This window comes from Podarcis bocagei (assembly GCF_964188305.1).
Source record: "Podarcis bocagei genome assembly, chromosome: 6".
Taxonomy (NCBI): Eukaryota; Metazoa; Chordata; class Lepidosauria; order Squamata; family Lacertidae; genus Podarcis; species Podarcis bocagei.
In genome coordinates this window covers 95124147-95141523 of record NC_138130.1, presented here as the reverse complement: position 1 = coordinate 95141523, position 17377 = coordinate 95124147, and the positions used below count along the sequence as shown (strand labels likewise).

At 43.1% G+C, this 17377-nt stretch overlaps 1 protein-coding gene across 8 annotated transcripts in view; it reads right to left on the bottom strand.

Annotated features, from left to right (window-relative positions):
- PICALM (phosphatidylinositol binding clathrin assembly protein) overlaps positions 1 to 6685 on the bottom strand; it is a 64646-nt gene extending 57961 nt beyond the window's left edge. For 6 of the 8 annotated variants that reach the window (XM_081197358.1, XM_081197360.1, XM_081197362.1 and 3 more), the window contains exon 1: positions 6086 to 6684. In XM_081197358.1, the coding sequence (XP_081053484.1) occupies positions 6086 to 6215 (130 nt within the window). In that variant the 5' untranslated portion in view covers positions 6216 to 6684. Of the gene's footprint in view, positions 1 to 6085 lie in introns of all 8 variants that reach the window. The other 2 variants (XM_081197361.1, XM_081197364.1) reach the window with 1 other exon arrangement.
- Positions 6686 to 17377: the final 10692 nt, after the last annotated feature.

The following is a 17377-nucleotide window of genomic DNA, read 5'->3' as shown; positions in this document are numbered from 1 at the left end:
CATGCATGACAGCCCTGTGATTGAAGAATTCAGTAGGAAACATAAATCTATATGTATTGTACATGCAGATATATTAATAGCTTAGAACTGTTTTACAGTGAGAGATATTAAATCAGGGAACACAGTTTTAAGTTTGAAAGGAATTAGAAAATTTTCGCCAATACCTCCTCTCAGGTTTTCACTGTAGCATAGAGCATGTGACAGTATTCTAATAGCAATATTGTTAAGACAGAAAATCTTTTAAACTAGGATAATTACATCTCAGCAACAATGCTCCCCACTAAGCTGAACTGAGGCCAAAGCTACCTTACTTGTCAATAACCAAGTCTGCAAAAAAGGTTTTACATGATGTCATTTGATTGTGATTTCATGAAACAGCATATTTTTTCTAGAATAATGAAGAGTTTCAGTTGCTGGAATACAATGTCTATGCATACTTTACACTCCACTGTGCGCTGTAATTTTTGGATTGCACTTTGAAACAGTTGTTTTTTTACTCTTTATGTTTGAATATACTGTACAGTGGTTCATTTGCATTGAGATGGGCAATGCAGGTTAGGAGCTGGTTATACCTAATCCTGGCATAAGACAAAACTTTCAATTTCCCTCCTCAATGTTGGCATTGGTAATTTGAAACAATAAATCTTTTTTTTATACCTGAAGGAGTTTTCACATGCCTTCTAGGAAACAAGCATCAAATCCAGCAAATAAAATGCTCTCCAAAAACTTCATGGAATAATTCCACATGTTGTAATTCAAATATTAAAGTGTGTGAGGTCTGAAGTTATACAATCAATCCCAATTTGAGCAGCTGTACAAATTACACAATTCAGGTTTGGCCCAACTTTCAAGAATTCCTGTGAAAGGAGGACAACACTGCCAGGCTGACTGTATGTGCCAGACCATCTCCACAAGAGATTTTCTCCCCTATAGAATTAGATCCTCTTCCACTCCAACCCACAAAGCAATTACAACTGAGACACAAGACAATCTAAACATATAATGTACACATAAGAATATTTTTATTTCCTCAACTAATTATGCTTTAAGCAAGGAAGGAAGGAAGATTAGATGCTTGGTATAGTGGAAGATTGCAAAGGAAGAATTTTTCAATCCCAGGATTTCAGAGGCAGCAGACCATATGGTAAAAGGCATTACTAGGAAGCTGGAATACTTCTAGTATCAAATGAATGTTGTCAGTTAAGGGATTAGCCATTCAGTATCCACATGCTGCTTACAGAGAGCAAATAAGGAAGAACACTGTGCAATCAGGCTTTGGAAGTCCAAAGCATTCATAAGCCCAGATGTTTCTCCTTGAACTCCACGATTCCAGCTTTGAAAGCCTTCATAAAGTTTTTACTTCGTTGCCAAGAGAACCTTAGAAAACTAAATTCACCAATCTGAGTCAATGTGGGCTTTTTATTGAATGCTAAATATCTGAGCACCCTCCCTTGTAGTTTTAATAGTAATACATGTATAAATGCAAGGTACTTTAATTAGGCTAGTAAAACTGCAATCCTAATCCCAGTTACCTGGGAGTAAGCCCCAAGGAATTCACTAAGATTTACCTCTGAGATGGCATAGTTTAGCAGCCTGTGTCAGACACACTTCAGAGACATGTATTGTTTGTCACCCTAGACAGAGCTACACCTCATCATACCATCAATACCTTATTGAGAATGACCCAACAATCATCACATGAATACAGTTACATTACTAGAGATGCTTTTAAAATATAGAAACCAAAAATACACATTCATTAAATAGCATGGAATACCTCACTCAGAATCCAGGCCTTCATTTGTGTAATACAATGGTACCTCGGGTTAAGTACTTAGTTCATTCCAGAGGTCCGTTCTTAACCAGAAACTGTTCTTAACCTGAAGCACCACTTTAGCTAATGGGGCCTACTGCTGCCACCACACCGCTGGAGCACGATTTCTGTTCTCATCCTGAAGCAAAATTCTTAACCCGAGGTACTATTTCTGGGTTAGCGGAGTCTGTAACCTGAAGCGTATGTAACCTGAAGTGTATGTAACCCGAGGTACCACTGTACTTAAAAGTTACCGTATTTTTCGCTCTATAACACGCACGTAGTTTTTAGAGGAGGAAAATCCGTAGGCATGCCACCCGTAGGCATTTCCTCCATAACACGCACAGACATTTCCCCTTACTTTCTAGGAGGAAAAAAGTGAGTGTTATGGTGCAAAAAATACGGTATCTTAAAGGGAAATTACTAGTGATAGTTACGGGTACTAGCAAACAAGTTTTCTAAGATAGTCTAAAGGAGACTAAAGGCAATCTACTTCCTTTGGAAGTTGCTATGACACACTTTAGTGTAAAAAAAAGACTAAATCTTCCTCCTCCACCTCCAACTCTGTAAAGGAAGACAGAACCATCTGCCAGCTCTCCCCAGATAACTATAAACCAGCCTTCCCCAACCTGTTGCCTCCCAGGATTTCTGAGATTACAACTCCCATCAGCTCCAGAAAGTATGGCCAATGGTCCAGGGCCAAGTTTGAGGAAGCCTGTGTTAGTGCAATCTTTCCAAATCAGAACCACAAACTTGAGTACTCTACCTGCTTGTCAAACACAAAAGAATAAACCCAACAATTTGTCCTCTACTTCTAAAACTGGCAGGGTGCAGCAAGCTAACTCCCCCCCACCCCTGGTGCAAAAGCTTTAAAGCAGAGACCAGGCTTTGAAACATCTGTAGGACAAATGATAAGAAACCAGCTGGAACTCTCTACAGCTGCAGATCACTCTTCTAGGCAGATAAGGATGTTTGTTTTCATCTGCCATCAGGAGATTTCTACAGGAAAATTTCAAAGAATGTATCATGCACCTGCTGTTCAGATGCGCATTAAAAAATCTTCTCAAACCAAATGTAAGAGCATGCATGGAACCTCTCCAAGCTGTTCCATCAGCCTTTAATGTCAATGATAATTCTGACTATGCATTATATATGTTTAAAACTGCCAAAAAAACTAAATAGTGAAACTAATATATTTTCATATAAGCACTCTTTTTCATAAGAAGCTGGTGGGGAGGTTAATGAACAAGGAATCAGAGGAAAATAGAATAAAAGAACATGGAGTTTGGGGTCAATTGCAACTTGAGCACAGAAAGCTCGCCTTTTAAAAAAAAATCAAAGTGGGTACCAAAATTTGCACCCACTATCAGGTTCTACATCCATAGGACAATTTCATAAACATACAAAACACAACAGTCCTGATAATACAACAGAATTAAAAATTACTTCCATTATGGTGCTGCTCAAAGCCTGGTGATATCAGACTATTAAGAGCTTCATAATGTTAAGATTCCCATCAGTCACATGCAACCCACTAACTTCAATACTGAGCCCACACACCCATTAAGAAGCAGAAGACTTCAAACTTATTTTCACTATGCAAACTTGTAACTTAAAAAGTGCATAGACATTTCCATCATATTACAAAGTAGGAAATGAAACAGATGACAGGACCCTCAAAAGAGGAACCAAGTACCTTAAAGCGGCATTCACAACTTTATGAAACTACGAGGCAAGGAATACAAAGATGCTTGCAGGGATGCCTTTGGGAATACTATGTATTAGCTTTTTCCTTGGGGATCTCACATTAGAGGCAGCCAGAATTATCAACGGGTGAGGTGCCAGACTCAAAGTGAAATTCCATTGCCTCAATCCACCCTGCAAAATGGATGGCTACACATTTTCGGGGTGGCTAACCTGTAACCCTCAAGATGTTACTGAATTCCTGCTCCTATTACCTTTAGCTTGCATGACCAAAGGTCAGGGATGATGGAAGCTCAGGTGCAAGAACATCTGAAGGGTCACCAGCTAGTAGCCCCTTATTAAGCTCCTTGAGTATGGAGACATTTGAAGACGAACAGTGGATCACACAGCTGGACCCTCAAGTGCTTAAGTGTTTATTTGGTCGCAATAGATTAACATGTCCATATTTCAAGCTTTAACAAAAGGTGCCAAGATGGCATAAACATTATTCCAACTTCTAAGTAGTCATTTCCCCAAACCATTCTCACTTCAACAGGGGTACAGAAGAATCAATTTAAGAGGCTACTGGTGATATCTCTCATGTATGTACAGAGACATACATGTCCACTTAGACATATACAGTCTGCAAAACTCAAACATTCTGAGAATTTTCTGCAAGCAGCCCTGGCAGGAAGGTTGTTATTTTTCTAAACTGCAACTTAGAAAACTTTTATTCTCAGAAAGTTGTCAAAGCTAAAGATACAATTGCTCTACTTATGTACTTCAACATTTAAAATCTTGATACAATGTAACTTGAATGCAGAAGTAGATGGTGTCAGTTCCTCTTCTGAGCAGAATTTCCTGAAGATGAGCAGCTAGGACACAGAAGTAGTAGTAAGTGGTTGCTGCCAAAGTCACGTTCTATAGCAGGAATGAGAAATGACTCCTCAGAAGTTGTTGGATCAGTTCCCATCAGCCCAGTCAGCATGGCCAATGACCACAAATGATAGGAAGTGTAATCCAGTAACATCTGGAAGGCTACAGGTTCGCTATCCCTGATTTATACACTAGACAAGGGGTACAATGGAAAGAGAAACCTGAAATAAGTAACATGGTAATGGAGACAGGCTCAAATTAAATATACAGAGACTGCCAGGAGAATGAAGGCAGGTTTGAGACATTTCAAATATCAGGAGGTGTGCTTCATTTATCAGTTAGGAGGAAGATTACAGTGCCAAGGGAAAGATGTAGCATATCAAATAACAAAGGCAAGTTTCATAAAGGAAGTGGTGAACTACTCAGTGTCACACTGGAAAAAAATGCCTAAGGATAATGGTTGTACTGAAACTTTAATTGGTTTGATTGGTAGATTAGTCTAATAGTTAACCAATTCAGTAAATGAGTTATTATTGTTACTATCAGCAGCAGCTATACTGTTTCTGACAAAACCATTAGAATAGGAAGAAAAATAAAATAGCCAGGAAACAAGCAGCAGCTGTAGCTAATTAAATCATTAATCCTTATACTTCTTTCAATAGGCTAAAATGGTATGTACTAACATTGAAGTTGCACTGGTTAAACATCTGGAGGAGATCAACTAACAATTCAATGGTTTGGCATGGTTACAGTAGACACTGTACTTTTGCGGGGGGGGGGGGGAGTATCAAGAGAATGCAATGATGTGATTCCCAACAGATCAAAAACGTTTTAAGAGATGACACAGTAGAAAACCACTGAAAGATTGGGGACCAAAGTTGAAGAACACAACATGTGTCTTACTAGGTCCAACCAAAATCCAATCTAGTCCAGGAAGCCTGCATGAAGACAATCACCGTTCCCCACTTTTGTGTGCCAGCAACCATTCGGCTAAAAGCCACTGATAGACCCTTACTTTCTAAACCAATTACACATATATTCCAAACTGCCCAAAATCACACTGTGAGGTAACAGGTTCCTTAAATTAAGATGAGAGGGTGCCAAACACTGTGGGGAAAGGGGTATAAAGCTTCATAGAAAAAAAAGTAAAAATTAAAACTGGGGGGAGGGAGGTGATGCTGTGCAGAACTGAACACATTTCTTAAGTGTCATGTTACACGATATATTAATGTACCATATGATCTCCTTTTTATTCCCTTATGGTAGAGTGTTTATGTGTATATAGGTACTATACACACATACATAAACACACAAACACATATGTATATATGTGTGTGCGCGTGCATATATAAATTATATGTATGTCGCTTGGAAACCAAGCATCTAGTAAATGAAATGAGTAAAAACCAGAAGAGGGTGCCGTCTCGTTTCATCTCTCATTTCAGAGAGGATGGTGGAAAAGTGGGAGTAGAAAAGGGGGGGGGGGTTTCCTACGTTGAGATGTTGTAGCAAAGCACAGGAACTGCAATCCAAGTACAGTATTTGGCCGGCGAATAAAACCGGGCCTGGACGGGCAGCGAGCTGCTCAGGGAGGTTGGCGGGGAGGGCAGAGAAGGCGACAGCGAGAATGGCGAAGGTCGGGGCGGGGGGTGGGGTGGGGAGGGAGAAACGGAAAGAGAGAGAAAGAGCGAGGAGAAGTCCGTCTCGACTCACAGTCCAGGTGCTTCTTCTTGGGGCCCATCACCTCGTGCGTGGTGGCCTTGCAGACGGTCTTGGACACGGCCGAGCCGGTCACGCTGTGCTGCGCCGCCGTGATGCGGTCGGTCAGGCTCTGCCCAGACATGGCGGTGCCGGATTCTGAGACACTCCGCTGCCGCTGCTATTCCTCAACCAGGCTGGCGAAGCAGGGACGGGGAAAGGAGGAGAAGGAAAAGGAAGGAGGGAGGGAGGGAGGAAAGGAGGGCGGTCCCGGCTGCACTCAGCAACGCCGCCGCGGCCGCTGAGGACGCCCGGCAGCGCTCCGCCTTCGGAAGGGCCGGGCCTGTCACCCGGGAAGAGGCTTCTCCTCCTTCCTCTTTCCTCCTCCTCCTCCTTCCCCGCCTCCTCGGCCTCGACCACTACCGCGGCCTGCCGCTCGGCCGCCGCCGCCACCACCACCACCACCGTAAGCCTCCCTTCTCCTTCCCTCACGCACACATGCACAGCTGGTCGCCGCAGGAAAATGGCGGACGGAGGAGACGCTCAGCTCCACCTCAGAGCTTTCCGGGCCTCCGGCATCACGTGACGTTCTTACTCTTTCTCTCTCTCCCCACCCTCCCTTCTATCGCCCGCCCGCCCCCCGCCTAGCCACGTGACATGCTCTTTAAAAAAAAAATTAGGGCCACACCCCCTCCGCCCCTGCCACGTGACATTCCATCGCCGCCGCTCTTCCCCCTCGCCGCCCGACCCGCCTCCCCGCACCCACCCCGCGGCAATGCGTCTTTCTTGCCCCCGCCCCTCTCCCGCGTAACAAGCAGGAACGCGGTGACGAAATCAGTCGGGAGTTGCGCGACGCGCTCTTTCCTCCCCCGCCTCCCTTCGTTCTCTTTTTCATCGGCAACGGTCACCAACGGTTTGAGCCGGGGGGGGGGGGCTTGTAACCGTCGCAGGGCCTGAGGGAAATTCTCGGCCTCGGTATATTCCCGCCAAAAAGGGGGAAAGATGGGCCTGTCGCCATACGTGCCTGGCTTGCCTCCCATATTGTTGTTCTGCTGGCAACCCGCCCTTTACTTTGGACTCTAGGCAAAGTACACAAGCACCTGCAGAAATTACCGCATTCAAAACGATGACGTGGCTCATGAGGGATTAATAAGGAAGCGGGGTTGAATTTATGGGGTTGGGGTTTTTTTGTAAAACATAATATTGGTACCTTTCCAGGGCGCAATATTTTTCCCACCCGAGGGCAAAGCCTCATAAGGCTACACAGTATATTGAAGTTCAGGTCCTACCCTCCTGAGAAAGAGAAAACAAGTTTTCTGCCTTCCATGTGTCAGTCCTTTACATATCTCCTCCCAGTCTCCTCTTTTCCATGGCTAAACATACCCAGCTCCATCAACTGTTCCTCATACGTTTCGCTGGTTTGGGAAATAGTGCAAAAACATGACTCTGAACACAACCCATGTCTATCCTTTCATTTTTAATTAAATTCTACGTTTTGATGCATTTCCCTGCAAACCAGCTTTGACCCAAGTTGGAAAAAAGAACGACCTGACTATGCTGAGATGGCCAAAATGACTGGAAAAATCAGGAAACAGGATGATAAAAACTTCAACAAAGAACGTGGAAATTTTGTAATATATTTGACAGAACACTGTAAATAGTTAAAAACGTTAGCAGCATTGAAATAATGCAATGTGAAAAGAACTATAGGAGAAAATAAAGATTTATGGATATACAGTATGGAGCATAATATGATATGCACTGAAAATGATCACTAGTGGACCCCTCGAAAGGGAGGATGGAAGTCTGAGAATTCAGAGAATTCTATACTTTTGGACTGTATTTTTCTTATTTGAGAATGCAAAACTAAATTGTAAAACCAATAAAAAATATTATTAAAAAAGGAAAAAAGAACAACCTAGCTGTGGTTTGAGTCAGTAATATGTATACAGCCTTAGAGTTGATGCGTAAGGAATGATTTTCTGAGATGTGTGGGACTTTAGTCATCACAAGGTTTTATAGTTAAGTGTTAGCACCTTGAATCAAAGCCTGATGTGTATTGACAGCCAGTGAAGATGGAACACAACTGGCTGGATATGTTTGTGATTCCTGGAGCTCATCTTTACCTCACTATTTCCCCCAATACCTAACAGAACAGCTTCTTCCATATGTAGTTGTCCATGCTCTTTGGCATGGGTGACTAACCCCTTCTCCTCTAAGCAAATTCCTCCCTTTCAAGATTTGACTAATTTTTGGTGGTGGCAAGGGTGGGGGGAATGTATGAGGATGTAAATAACCCCTCCCTGCTCTTAAGACTGATCATTAATGAGTGGGGTAGGGAAATGAGCCCCCCTCAGTGGATCATCACAGATCGACTGAGAGGAGGTGGACCCCTGTGTCTGCATGTCCAGTATGTATGCATCCAGGCAAGCATGGTCACATCCATACCATCATTAAGTCATAGGATTGCCATATGTCCTCTTTTTCCAGGACATGCCCTCTTTCTCATGGGTATGTAAAAGGAGAGTCATCAGAGAGGTCCATAGTGAAAAGTCAGCAAATGTGTCCTCTTTTTTGCTCTTCAAAATATGGCAACCCTACATTGTGAGTGCATTTACAGCACATGGCTTCCCACAAAGTATTCCAAGAATTGAAGTTTACCTCTCACAGACATACAATTCCCAAGATTTCTGGGAGAAGCCATGAGCTTAAAATGTATGGTGTAGAAACCTATAGTTTCAAAGGGAGCTTCATGGTTGAGCAGGGATTTGAACTGTGTATGGCTTTCCCATCCAAGGCTCCATTCTTAGCCCTGCTTACCTGAGGGTAAGCCGTATTGATTTCAGTTCAACTTATGCCTGACTGTACTTAAGATTACAGGTACTGTATGGACTTGACCAGGATTTTGAACCAGCATGTTGCAGACACCACAGCAAAACTCATGACCTGAGGACAAAAACCCTAACTGAATCACCACATAATATGACAAACATACACCACATGATAAAAGATTATATCCATGTAGTAAACTATCCAAGTGAAGACTTGTTCAGCACGAATCATCCTAATGGGAATTAATGGGTCATGTGTGTTGCATCTGAGCAGCACAGTTCTGTGGACGACTGCAAAGGTCTATGAAACTTGAAGCTCTGAAAAAGAGGAGGACATTTCAGTGCTGGAGGCGGAAAGCTGCATAAAGGCTGAAACAACTTAGATTCTTCCCCCCGCGCCCCCGATACCTGGCAGAGTTGTTAGCTATAACATACGGGTGGCCAATACCTCAGATAATGTGAAGATGCTACTGTAACAAGCTCAGGAACCTTCCATGCACTCACTTGGCTGCAATCAGACAATCCAAAGAACTGTCATTGCTATCTATTATCCTCAGCTGCTACTCTAACTATGACCAAGCCCATTTCCAGATGCCTTTGTTGGCTCTCACTCATCTTCTGCATCTTATTATGCTCCTTGTTTTCCCCTACCAGGCCCCATACATTCTGTACTAGGTTTCTTCTTGCAGTTATGTCCATGAGTAGCTTGAGACTAAAGTATTGGCAAGATGGAGGACCCTTTCCCAGTATATTTATACCCAACTGGGATTTTAAAATGTGCAGCACTGATGAGAACTACAATTTATGCTGCATCCGGTGCACTCCCACCAATAGTTTGGGAAGGATAAAAGGTAAAGGGACCCCTGACCATTAGGTCCAGTCATGGCCGACTCTGGGGTTGTGGCGCTCATCTCGCTTTATTGGCCGAGGGAGCCAGCGTACAGCTTCCGGGTCATGTGGCCAGCATGACTAAGCCACTTCTGGCGAACCAGAGCAGCGCACAGAAACGCCGTTTACCTTCCCGCCGGAGCGGTACTTATTTATCTACTTGCACTTTGATGTGCTTTTGAACTGCTAGGTTGGCAAGAGCAGGGACCGAGCAACCGGAGCTCAGCCCGTCGTGGGGATTCGAACCGCCGACCTTCTGATAGGCAAGCCCTAGGCTTTGTGGTTTAACCCACAGCGCCACCCACGTCCCTTTTGGGAAGGATAAATGGGCATAAATCTGACATCAGGAACATAGCTGTCAACATTTTCCTTTTTTTAAGGGAAATTCTCTTATTCCGAATAGGATTTCCCTTTAAAAAAAGGGAAAAGTTGACAGCTATGATTAGGAATCATAAAACAGAGAAACCAAAAGGAGAACTCTTCAATCTCCCAGGACACTCTATACAAAATCTTAAAGTAGCTGTCTTATTGCAAAAGCATTTTAGAAATACACTTGAAAGAGAAGTTGCTGAATTACAACTCATTACCAAACTAAAAACTATGGAGAGACCTGGTCTGAATAGAGATATTGGATTCATGTCCCATTATACATGCTAAAGCTAATTTTGGTCATCTATCCCTTTAGAAATCCCTTGCCCTTCCCTGTGAAACCCACTGCCATAACAGTCATCGACAGTCATAAGGTTGAAGCGACCTCTGCTTCAGAGTATCTGACGAAATGTGTATTACACACGAAAGCTCATACCTTGAAAGCTTATATTTAGTTGACCTTAAAGGTGCCACTGGAATTATTACAAAAGATTTTTTCATCTTTCATCTTGTTAGTTATTATAACTTCAATCCAAATTGAGCAAAAGAACAATATAGCTGTGTTTTAAGTCGGCAATGTGTCCAGAGCCTTCTTGTCTTGACCAGTTGATAATGTCTGGCCTTGGGGTGATTCAAATGACCAGATAATGCGCCAACACACAGCTGGCTATTGAAACACATTATCAAAAACACCTATAAAACCTGAGGGTAGGGAAAGTCACGACAACATTCTCTGTTTGTCCTCTTCCAGAAAATATTAGCCTGAATTACATCACTGAGAGGAGCATAATATGTGGAGGAGGAAGATGTTAATGGCACTGGGCTGTTTGAAGGATTACGGAGATAATGTATGAGAGGCACTTGGGACACTTGGAATGGACTATAATATAAATGCTAAGTATTATTGACAGTTGCTAATGGCCAGAAACTAATGACTGCATTTTGAAGACACAAAAGCCATTCACAATCTTAGCAAAACGTTTTCCATTATTAGATGGGCTTTATAAAGCCTGGAATGGAAAGGGGTATTTTATTTCCTTCGTAGTGATCCAATCTTATTTGGCAAATTAGGCTTGCTGCTAGTCTTTTGCCCCTTTCCCCCCTTTTTAATTTTAACTGGTAAGTCAGACAAGCTCACAGAATGTGACATGAAATAAATTAGGAAGGGAGATGATCAAAAGGAAAAAATGAAATTGCACTGGAATTGTATATAGCTAACCATGTCATTGACCTATGCAAGGTGAACAAATTTTTAATGTTTTCAGGCTTGGCATTCTTCTCAATCATCTTCACTGGACTTAAGCAGGTTTAAAACTCATCATCTCTTCCTAGAGAATTATGGGAATGGTAGTAGAGTAGAGGAAGGAGAGAAGGAGCCCAGGAGAAATCAGGGATCTTTAACAAAGTGTCAAAGGTCACATCCACTCGGGTGCGTTTCAAGCTTCCTTGCACAGAGTTGTTCGCATCAGAGGGTGGTGGGACGTCTTCATCCATAATGTATGATCTTTTTGGTTTCCCCATCCCTGAAACCCCACTGGAACTCCTGTTCATTTAACTGTCATCTGTGTTTGTGCGTTCATCCCCCCCTCCCCCCGCACAATGATGACTGTTAGGGTATGTTCTCATCACTTATACTGCATGCGGTTTTCTTATTGGATCAGACAGCAGCATTTGTCAAGAAACTATAGGATTGGTATGGACTGTAGCTAACGTAGTGTGAATGTGGCTTCAAAAATTCCCAGTGGGAGAGTAGTGGATGCGGAGTAAGCTGTAATGCGGGCATACCCACCAGGAGTGAGGCCGACCCAGCATATAACACCGGGACTCAGAGATCTGTACTGGTTGTCAATTTGCTCCTGGGCCAAGTTCTAAGTGTTACTATTAGTACATAAAGCCCTTAACATATTAGGGCCAGTTTTGTCATTTCTTAGTGCAGAAAGTACTGATCTATGTGTAGAGAGCTTTCCTATTCTACTTAATTCAAGAGGGTTCTAGAAAGTTTTCTTTCTATGTGAAAGAAACAGGCAGAAGGTTTTTGTTTGGGTTATTTCTTCTGGGAAGCTGAGTACAGCTGCTTTAAGCTGGTTCTGTTTTCCTTTCTGTCAAGGTCCTGCTGGCTATTATAGTCAGGCCAGGAGGAGCCTGGGTCTCACACACTTTTTCTTTCTGTCTCTTTGTTCTGGTGTTTTGTAAGCTATAGTGTTAAGGTTTACTCTTATTATAAGCCATTGTAAGTTTTATTGTTAAATCTGCTGCAACTGGATTTTTATGGACTGTGCCAATCCTGAATGTACTAGGTTTGTGACCATTTGCCTTCAGAAGCAAGTAAAGCTCCCCTGGATGAAGTACAATTGCCTCTGGTCTATATTTTGGGAACTCTGCTACATGTTTAAGTTTTTTTACCTCCCCAGAAGAGGCTGGGGCGACAAGTTTACCTATGAGATCGCCATACCCCACAGGTACCCACTCAAATGCTTTGATCAGCAGAATTAGCATTACTACAGGTGCCACATACCTTTTCTGCATTTTTAAGAGCTTAATCATTTAGTGTGGCAGCACCTACACTTTGGAACTGCCTGCCTATTGATATCAAGCAGGTGCCTACACTGTATTATTGTTGGCCCCTGCTGAAAACATTCTTGTTTAGACTAGCCTACCTGGAAAGTTGATGTGAATTTTAACCTGTTTTCGTACTTTGACTTTTTTATGTTTTTAGCTATTGTTGTAAACTTCTCTTGATCTTATTGCTTTATCTTTTTGTAAATGGCTTTTTGGTTTTGTTTTTTCAAGTAGTGTATAAATTTTATTTAATAAAATAAATGAATAAATAAATCCACCTAAAGCGTGCTTATACTACTTCAACAGTATTGGCTTCCCCCAAATAATCCTGGGAACTCTAGTTTGTCAGGAGTGCTGGGAACTCTAGCAGCCTAGGGACAGTACTTTGCCAGAAGTAGGAAATATTTAATTGTGACTGTCCCTGGTGAAAAGGGACAGTCGAGGAATGCAGATTTTCTTGATAGACATGCATAAATATATAAAATGGATCTGTTAACTGTGTTCCTTATTCTAACTGGTGTAGCTAAAGGATAGCCAGGACTTGGACATCAGCAGACGTACAATATGTCCCAATTTTATGGGAAAGGGAAAAGGGAAAGAAATGTAATACTTGGCAGATGAAAGAAATGCTAACCAAAACTATTTTCTAAAAGCAGAGCACACATAGCTAAATATGTTGGCTTTATTAAAGCTTAAGCCAAGCAGTCTAACAAAACAGTAGTGTTAAGTTAGATGAGATGGAGAAAGAGGCATTAAGTTCCTTTCATAATCTTGTACGGATTTTTAAGGATAAGAACATATTATATGATAATCCTTCTGGATCAGACCAGAGGTCAGTCTAGTCTTGAATTCTTTTTTCACATTGGCAAGCAGATGCTTCTGGAAAATTCATATGCAGAGCATCTGGAATTCAGAAATATGCTGATGCATGGGTATAAATGCACAGGGAAATCTGTATTTTCCAGGCAGCAAAATATTGCAACCTGAGTGCTGCTGGGGAGAACAAAACTTCCACAGAACAGGGGCACGAACTTGAGGGAAAACATCTGGATCCTGCAAAACAACAGATGAATAACAACTGTGCAGTTGTTGCACAGAATATAATTGTTAGGCTTGGCCCTTAGCCAGGGACAAAACACAAAGTCAGCAGCGCCATGAGATGTATCCATAGCTGAAGTAGTTCAGACTGCAGGCAAGGAGCAGGGGAATAAGGGCTTGCCAGGTGGAGCCTGTAGCTGATGACTAAATATGTTGGCAAGAGGACCCATAGCTATGTGGTAGAACACATGTTTTGTGTACAGAAAGTCCCGGTTTAAATTAAATCTCTGGTATCTCCAGTGAAAGGTGGGTCCATGAGGGTAAATGGGGCCACCGTCCCACCGACTTCAGCATTCCCCAACCAGGCCCCACCAGCCTGCCTTCCTGCTTGCAACCAGCTCAAGGGCTGGCAATGCCTGTCAGCTTCTTCCTGCTGCTGCTGAGACCCAGTAGTGGGTTCAACAGTCAAGAACAGGGGTCAGCAAACTTTTTCAGCAGGGGGCTGGTCCACTGTCCCTCAGACCTTGTGGGGGGCCGGACTATATTTTGAAGAAAACAAATATGAATGAATTCCTATGCCCCACAAATAACCCAGAGATGCATTTCAAATAAAAGCACACGTTCTACTTATGTAAAAACACCAGGCAGGTCTCACAAATAACCCAAAGATGCATTTTAAATAAAAGGACACATTCTGCTCATGTAAAAACACACTAATTCCCGGACCGTCCGCGAGCTGGATTTAGAAGGCAATTGGACCGGAGATGGCCCCCGGGCCTTAGTTTGCCTACCCATGGTCAAGAACGTGGTTTCTGCACATGCTGTAGAGGAAAGGGAGAGGCAGATGGGGTTCGTCAACCTGGGAAGGTATCCCATCTAGGAGAAGGAAAACTCTGTTCCTAAAGCTCTGCTGCCTTGTGGGATATCTTCAGGAAAAGAAAACACTGAGGAATAAACCCTACACAAATCTGCAGTGGTGTACCAAAGACAGCTGGATGGTGCCTTGTACGTCTCCTTCTGGCAACTCCTGCAGCTAAGCTGGTGCCTAACATATTGCTCTGCTTTCCTTTGGACTACATCAGTGAAGCCGAGAGGGAAGTCTTGTCATCTGAGCAGCCCAGGACCTCTGTTAAGTTGTGGGTGAACATATCAGATGACACAGTGATTCTTCAACCAGCTCTTGTTTATTCACAGGCCAGAACAGAACTGAACTGAAGGGTTCAGCCAGCCTGCTTATATAGAGCTCCACTACAACGCAACGGTAACAACTTTCTGTAACTATCCAATCACTGAACGTCACTTTCAATTCCTTATTTGCATATGTGGACCTGAGTGAAAACCATCTACAGTATCCCCCTGCTGGCCCAGGGTGAGAACTTCAGTACATAACAACCTCCATCCACACTGCCCAGGCTTGTGCCCCGGAGAGGTCACTTCAGTGCTGCCGTCAGAGTGGTTTGGCTTCACCCCCCCACCCCCCGAGGGGCACTCCATTGTCTCCTGAAGCAGATGGGTGCTAACAGCTGGTCTCAGTCTGTTTAGGGATTTAAGAGCCAAAGCTGACACCTTGAACTGAACCTGGAAACAAATAGGAAGCCCATTAAATTGGCTTATATGGTCCATCCTACCAGCTCCAGACACAAATCTGGCCACAGCCTTTGGAACCAATTGAAGTTTCTAGACTGTCTTCCAGGGCAATCTTAAACTACATATAACTGCTGATAATCCCCATTCTCTGCAACTATTAAGGGATCAAGAGTGCCATCATCTTTTGCACGTGGGCACCTTAATTACAGTGATCCAGACTGGAAGCAATGGCGTAGAGAGCAACATCACCACCTGCTAGCTGCAGTCGAGCATACTGATATGGAATGAAGAGGGAAAGAAGCTTCAGAAATTGAGAACCCTAGCAGAATGTACAAAATATGTCTGGCATTTAAATTAATATACATGTTTACTCAGAAGATAGCCCTATGAGGTTCAATAGGATTTGCTCCTAAATAAACATGCACAGAATTGCAGTTTTACAGCATACTTGTATACATATTACTCTCTATGAGTTCAGCGTGATTTCCTCTCAGACAAGTGTGGATAGAATTGCAGGTCTTTTTTCTGCTAATTAGTGCATGTAAAAATATGAATGCATAAAATCTAATTCAAACCCATCCATTTAGGAGACTTGCTGTCTGCCTTAGAGCTGTGCTGATATTGGCTGAGCCCTAACAATTGCCCTAAAATTTTCCTTAAGCACATACAGAGAGAGAGAGAGAGAGAGAGAGAGAGAGAGAGAGAGAGAGAGAGAGAGAGAGACCCTCAGCACTAAACGAATAAGGTTTGGTTTGTCATCACTGAAGATGAAGAAGCACTTAGAAGCAGCTTGTTTAATTAAAAGAGTTTGTTGTCAGTCCAAACATCTGACAAGATTTTTGCTTGGAATTCTGTGTGGCCTCCACATTGGGAAAATAGCTGGAACAAAATGCTCCAGTCTCTTTATCTTGGGTCTCGTGTCCCATTCCTAGACAAGCCTAGATGCCAGTTTCCCAGTGTGAACTCACGCTTTTATTCTCGGTCCTTTGAGAGATATATTAGTGGGGAAGATTGCTGTCTCCCCGGCCTGTGCTTTTAACATAATCTCCAACAACTAAGAATGCCAGCTTTTCAGAACTGGCTCTGAAATGATAATTGCCCAACTTGAATTTGCCAGTATGCAATTGAATCCAATCCCAAAATAAGGACAGTCTAGAAAGTGTCCTTTGACTGCACAATATGATCTACTTGAGCTCTGACATACGTAACTGGCCTTACTCTTGGGTTCTCGTTCTTTGGTCATTCTGCTTTCTGGTATGTCCTCTGTTTCCGATTACTCTTGGATTTTCATTTCTGACTCATGGGTCTTGACTCCTAAGAACATAAGAAGAATCTGCTGGATTAGGCCAATGGCTCATATAGTTCAACATCCTGTTCTCATAATGGCTAACAAGATGCCTGTGGGAAACCTTCAAGCAGGACCCAAGCTCAAGAGCCAGGGTGGTGTAGTGGTTAAGAGTGGTACTCGTAATCTGGTGAACCGGGTTTGCTTCCCCGCTCCTCCACATGCAGCTGCTGGGTGACCTTGGGCTAGTCACACTTCTCTGAAGTCTCTCAGCCCCACTCACCTCTCAGAGTGTTTGTTGTGGGGGAGGAAGGGAAAGGAGAATGTGAGCCGCTTTGAGACTCCTTAGGGTAGTAATAAAGTGGGATATCAAATTCAAACTCCTCCTCCTCCTCCTCCTCCTCCTCCTCCTCCTCCTCCTCCTCTTCTTCTTCTTCTTCTTCTTCTTCTTCTTCTTCTTCTTCTTCTGTGTTTTCCAGCAACTCATATTCAGAGGCATTACTGCCTCTGGCTGTGGAGGCAGAACATAGCCATCTTGGGCTCGTAAGCCATAGATAGCCTTGTTCTGCAGGAATTTGTCCACCACTCTTTGAAAGCCACCCAAGTTGGTGGCCATCCTGTGGGAGCCAGCTCCATAGTTCAAACATAGGCTGCAGGGGAAAATCCCTTTTATCTGTCCTGAATCTTCCAATGTTCAGCCAGTGTTATGAGAGTGAGAGAGAGAACATATTTTCTCTGTCCACTTGTGGT